Source organism: Muntiacus reevesi, chromosome 7 (genome assembly GCF_963930625.1).
Source record: "Muntiacus reevesi chromosome 7, mMunRee1.1, whole genome shotgun sequence".
In the NCBI taxonomy this organism is placed as follows: Eukaryota; Metazoa; Chordata; class Mammalia; order Artiodactyla; family Cervidae; genus Muntiacus; species Muntiacus reevesi.
The window spans coordinates 26,858,809-26,865,058 of record NC_089255.1 but is presented as its reverse complement, the minus strand read 5'-3'; the positions used below and the strand labels follow the sequence as shown (position 1 = coordinate 26,865,058).

At 38.3% G+C, this 6,250-nt stretch overlaps 1 protein-coding gene across 1 annotated transcript; it reads right to left on the bottom strand.

The window, feature by feature from the left end:
- Positions 1–4,370: 4,370 nt before the first annotated feature.
- LOC136172590 (olfactory receptor 4F21-like) lies at positions 4,371–5,303 on the bottom strand. Its single transcript, XM_065942014.1, has one exon. It carries the CDS (start codon positions 5,301–5,303, stop codon positions 4,371–4,373), a length of 933 nt encoding a protein of 310 aa, XP_065798086.1.
- Between the last annotated feature and the right edge of the window lie 947 nt (positions 5,304–6,250).

The window sequence follows — 6,250 nt, the reverse complement described above, 5'->3', positions numbered from 1 at the left end:
GAGACCAGGTCTCACAGACTGCGGCTTACACAGATGGCCACTGCTGTTAGGTTGGAGAGGCAGGGATGGGGGTGAGGTTCACAGCTGCCTCAAGGCCTGGGCCAAGCTAGAGGAGGGTCTCATGAGGGCTCTGAGCCCCTGGGATGTAGTCCCCAGTCTGTTCCTTGGGCCCTCCAGCTCACCGGCTGTCCCAAAGCTGGATAAGCTGGAGGGCCTTCCAGGAGAAGGCCTGAATCTGCCTCTTACCTCTCTGTCCAGCTGATGATCGCCACACCACTCGCCCCTGACTCCATCATTTCCCCAATGGTCCCTCACTGACAGTTAGCTGTGGGCAGGGCCCCCTGAAGTGCTGACCAACAGCTGAGCAGGACAACTGAAGTGACTCATTGGCAGTTGGTTGCTTGTGGGCGAGACCACTGAGGCACCCAGCCCTGTCTGAGCAAGACCTGTTGCCTAGCAACGGGGTGCAGAGTGAAAGGACTCAGCAATGGCTGCCTGCTAATGGCTGTGCTCATCCAACTCTGTTACAAGAAGACTCTGGATGGATACTTTTTAATTTACTACTTTATTAAAGATATAATACATAGATACAGCATTACTTATAAGAGTCAAGCTATTAATGATATATTTTCATGTATATCATTAGCAGTTATTAAAGTCCCACTTCATCTGTCCCCTCCAAATCTCAGAGGTAACAAGTATCAGTCTTGCAGTGTATCCTTCTGTTCCTATTCCTATCAGTAGTGGCATACATATCAATGTATGCCATTGGAGATATTCTTCTTTCTTTATCTTTTTTTGTTGGAAGTTTTGATTTTAAATATATTAAAAGTCAATTTTACTAAATCCCAATTTATTTCCTTTCCCATGTTGTCCCTGCCTCTCTCCTTATTTACTGTCTCAATTTCTCCCTCTCAAAGTTTTGTTTCTCTCTTTCATTTCTAGATCTCAAAACATTTAAATGCATTTATTTGGCTTACCACCCATTTTGTGCCCTGAGGTCTAGAATCCCAGTTTCTGAGAACACATAGAGTCAACACTAATTCAGTTGCTTGGGTACTACCACACACTTTTTCGGTATCATCTCACTAAACTATGATGACATATAGAGCTGTTTACAAAGGAGAAAACAGGCAAAAGAGGCTAAGTGACGTTCCTAAGTCTTATAGTTATTAACTGAAAGACCAATGAGAGTTTTGTAGTTACACGTATGTACTTGGGTAACCATTGCACCATGATATATTACAGTCTCATTTCACATCATAGTCTCCTGTGGCCCTTTTACTCAACCACACACAAAACCCCTGTCCTGTGAAACTATTGGTTTCTTTTCTGTCTCTGTATTTTCCTTTTCCCAAAATATCATAAAAATGGAATTGTGCAATTTGTTGTCTTTTGCATTTGGCTTTTCTTACTCTGTAATTGAGATTCATCCACTTTGATGCATATATTAGTCATTTATTTTCATTGATAAATAATATTGCATTGTTTGGATATCCCCAGTTTAGGATATTAGAGTTGTGTCCAGTTTTTCATGATTAAGAGTAAAGCTGTGTGAATTCTTTCATAGATTCATATATTTAACTATTTTATTTCACTTCAATAAATACCAAATAGTGGGATTTTGAGGTCATCTGGTTAATTGTTCGTTTAATAATGCAACTCTTCATAAGAATCCTACTTAAAAAGGTGAAATGGCCAGTATCCAGATGAAAAATAACATATAACTGTTTTTATCATTACAACCTGTTTAAAAGTTTTTTCTAATTTAGTCTTTGTTCACTCTCATAGTATGTAAAAAAGTAGTTTTCTGCCTTCAATATTGGCAGCAGATGGCAAAATTTGAAAAGTGAGACTGGAATTAGAAAATATTTGAAGTCATTCTCTTGTGAAGTCAAAAGGATGTATTGGATGTTTTCATAGATCATGGTCTACTCACTCCTGGACACTTCAGATGAAAGAGATCCTGAGCGCTGTGGACTACACCAAAGCCCATGCCTGCTTTATTTTCTCAACACTTTCCTTGAAAAGTGTTATGTGATTTACAAATGACAGAGCATTAATAATACTATAAAATTAATTCATGTTAGTAGCCAGATAAAGATTGCTTCCACACTTTCAAAGAATACTGTATCAATTCATTTTTTAAAGGACAGGGTATTTCAGGTTGGAGAAATAAATCTTCCAAGAGTTTATATTTTTATCTTCAAATATGCAAGACAGAACTCTCCTTAAAGAGGTGTAAAATATGTGGAGAGCAAAAGAAAAATCAGGCAAAGAGAACCTGACTGTATTTCATGTGCCAAGAGCTCCCTTTCAAATTGCATGATCTAGTCTTCATAATAATCCCATTAAAATGGATCTTATGTCGAAAGTTTATGTCTCAGCATGTCTTGCAAGAAGTCACAGGGTTGAGAAACCACATGACTGGGGTGTGCATCTAAGCTCCTCTGATTCCTCCTTCAGTGGTGCCATTGTGGTATTGTCAATTCTAAAAGCTTAATTCTGTTTCCATGGCAAAAAACTAGTTTTCATAACTTCTGAGGCTTCCCCCTATATAGTTCATTCAAGTTTTTCCTGAAATAACTATTAGTGAACAATACCATTGGCAGTCAATTCCCAGTTTGGAAGTTTCTGGTAATTAACATTATATATCTCTGTCCAGGATCATCTCCTGTTATAGAATTGTGGACCATGAACTGGAATCAGGCCTTTCTGAATCTCATTACTTAGCTCTTGGGCTATAGAGAAGGCATCCCTTTTGGTACAGGAAGGACCTTTGCTCTAGAGAGTAAAAAAGTTCCAGGAAGTAGCTGAAAAGAACCCCTTAATGTTTGTGGAAACTTGAAAAAACTTCCAGAAAATCCAAGTCAGTATATATAGAAAGTTGATATTGAAATATTAAGAAAGCTGATTTAAATGTGAGGGAGGAAGAAAAGCAAGGAGGAGGTTAAGAGATTATTGTAGAGCATAAAACATAACATATAACATTTGGAAACATGATTATTTGGGATCAGATTCTTCATGGGTAAAGCTGATTTAAAATTCTATTTAGGACCTGAAATACAGTCAGCTTGCAGGAATATAAACAATACATTGACTCTTTTGAGAAATATTTATGGGACAGTGTTACCCTCAGTGTGAATTACACTTATGGTGGAGAATAGCTTCCAGAGCTCCGTGAGTGGGTAGAGCAAGGGGTTTTAAGTTTCTATGGTTCTCTAAATTGAAAGTATCATCTGATAGCTTACATTTTTTATCAAATTCAGAGCCAAAATTTCAAAGTGAACTTAATGGTAGTTTGGAGTCTATTGGAATAAAAACTTTAATTAGCACCTATCTAAGTAACAAAGCATTAATGGGAGGCTGCTTTTAAGTTTGTTTTTATTGTAGATAGTTCTTTACTGTCAGTACCAGAAAGCCTATTTCACATCTTTTCTCTGGTTACCCAGATACACAATATTTGCTATAGGATATTCTGGGGATGCCAACAAATTAATACATCCTCTAATCATGAACAAATACTCCAAATACATTGTCCTTCAACTGGGAGAATTCTAACTCATAGAACCTATAGGGTCTCCTGGTGGACCACAATAAGCTTGCACATTTATGTTAACATAGAAGCATCCTTCTGTTTTCAGTATCATTTCTTCATTCCTTCACTGGTGCTTCCTAAAATCAGATCCCAAATAAACTAGTGTGACCAAATTTTATCGTTGAGTCTTCTGAGGGGAAGCAGTCAAAGTAACTAAGTAGAGCTAGTAAGTCCTACACAAAATATATAAGCATTCAATGTGATGGTTCCCGACATTTCCCAAACCAAGCTAATTTACTTACATGTTTTATAAGAAGATGAAGAGATTTTATGTTTGTTATTGTCAAAATAGTCACACTTTCAATCCAAAATGTTATTTAGTAGATATTCATGATATTTTAAAACTAATAAAATAATCACCTTATGCAGTAGATTGATATTTTCCATGGTAGCAAATGTAATGAATAAATACTACACAGATGTAGTAGAATTTTGTTCAGTGAGACAGATGATACATCCAGTTTTGTCTATTTTAGATCTTAGGTACCTAAGTAGGAATGGCACTAGTGGTAAAGAACCTGCCTGCTAGTGCAGATGTAAGAGATATGGGTTCAATCCCTGGGTCGAGAAGATCCCCTGGAGGCGGGCATGGCAACCCCCTCCAATATTCTTGCCTGGAGAATCCTCATGGACAGAGGAACCTGGAGGGCTACAGTCCATAATGTTGCAGAGTCAGACACGACTGAAGCGACTTAGATTGACTCGCTTTCCTGAGTAGAGATGTCCAGAAGACAGATGGATTATAGTCTTCAAGCTCCAAAGTCAGATCTGATCAGCGAATTCTGACATAATGTCTTTTGATCAGCCTTTTTATGGCTACCTTTATCTCTTTGTTCCTTAATGTATATATAATGGGATTTAAGACAGGGGTGAGAGCAAAGTCAGCAATGAAGAGGTATTTATCAACTGATGATGTGGGGAAAGGCCATACGTAGAGAAACATGCACGGAGTGAAGAAAAGAACCACCACAGTGATGTGAGCTGACAAAGTGACAAACGCCTTGGACAAGTCTCCTGAAGAACATTTCCAGACGGTGACCAAAATGAAGATGTAGGAAACGATTAGCAGGAAGAAGGTACCCATGCTCATGAAGCCACTGTTGGCGGCAACAATAAACTCAAATTTGGCTCCATCTGTGCATGCAAGTTTTATGATCCTGGGAAAGTCACAATAAAAGCTGTCTACTTTGTTAGGACCACAAAAGGGCAAGTTTATAATGAAAGCAAATTGAGACATAGCATGAATCACCCCAATTACCCAGCCAGTGATTACAAGTGAAATGCATATTTTAGGGTTCATGATTTTCAAGTAGTATAGAGGCTTGCAGATTGCTGTGTACCTGTCAAATGCCATGGCTATGAGTAACACCATCTCTACTCCTCCCATTATGTGGATGAAGCATATTTGTGCCATACAACCTTGGAAAGAAATTATCTTGTATTCATTTAAAAGGTCTGTAATCATCTTGGGGACTGTGGTAGAAGCAACCCCCACATCAATGAAGGACAAGTTTGCTAATAAGAAGTACATAGGAGAATGTAAGTGAGAATCAAAAATTACTAAAAACAAAATGAAAAGATTTCCCAGGATTATCCCTAAATAAATCAAGGAGAATATCAACGTGAGAAAAACTTTCGTTTCATAAGAACCAGAGAGTCCAAGCAACACAAACTCAGAAACCATAGAATCATTTGTTCCATCCATTGACTTAGGCAGAAGAGCTGATTATCAAATCACCTGAGGATAGAAAATGAAAAGTCATAAATAGTAGTACACAAGTAGACTTCCTATTCATCCTACTCATTTGTATTTTGATAAATCATTTAACTATGAAAAAAAGAATATGGAAACATTATAAGAAGAATGATTACATTAAAATTTATGAAAATTTGAATGAAAGTAAGTGTGGTTACTTCTCTTCTTATTCCATTTTCAGAGGTATAAAATTTTTTTTGCTTCTCAAGTTTTGGACATTTTCCATGATCGTCTACCTAGGTGTGCTCTCATGTGAATAAATTTAGTCATTTCTGTGACTTTTATATCAATGTTCTCACACAAAATTGCCAAGTGCCCTTAGTTCAGTTCAGTTCATTTCAGTCGCTCAGTCGTGTCCGACTCTTTGCGACGCCATGAATTGCAACATGCCAGGCCTCCCTGTCTATCACCAACTCCCAGAGTTTACTCAAACTCATGTCCATTGAGTCGATGATGCCATCCAGCTTTCTCCTCCTCTGTCATCCCCTTCTCCTCCTGCCCCCAATCCCTCCCAGCATCAGGGTCTTTTCCAATGAGTCAACCCTTCGCATGAGGTGGCCAAAGTGTTGGAGTTTCAGCTTCAGCATCAGTCCTTCCAATGAACACCCAGGACTGATCTCCTTTAGCATGGACTGGTTGGATCTCCTTGCAGTTCAAGGGACTCTCAAGAGTCTTTTCCAACACCACAGTTCAAAAGCATCAATTTTTTTGTGCTCTGCTTTCTTCACAGTCCAGCTCTCACATCCATACATGACCACTGGAAAAACCATAGCCTTGACTACATGGACCTTTGCCTTAGCTTAATTTATTTTATTGGTTAAGTAGAAATCTTCAGATTGAAACTGTTTAATGTGTGTTACCTTCCTTCACCTGTGTGTGTGTGTGTTTTGTTTTTG

Coding starts and splice junctions, on each gene's coding strand:
- LOC136172590 (XM_065942014.1), bottom strand. CDS start 5,303: ATGGATGGAACAAATGATTCTATGGTTTCTGAGTTTGTGTTGCTTGGA.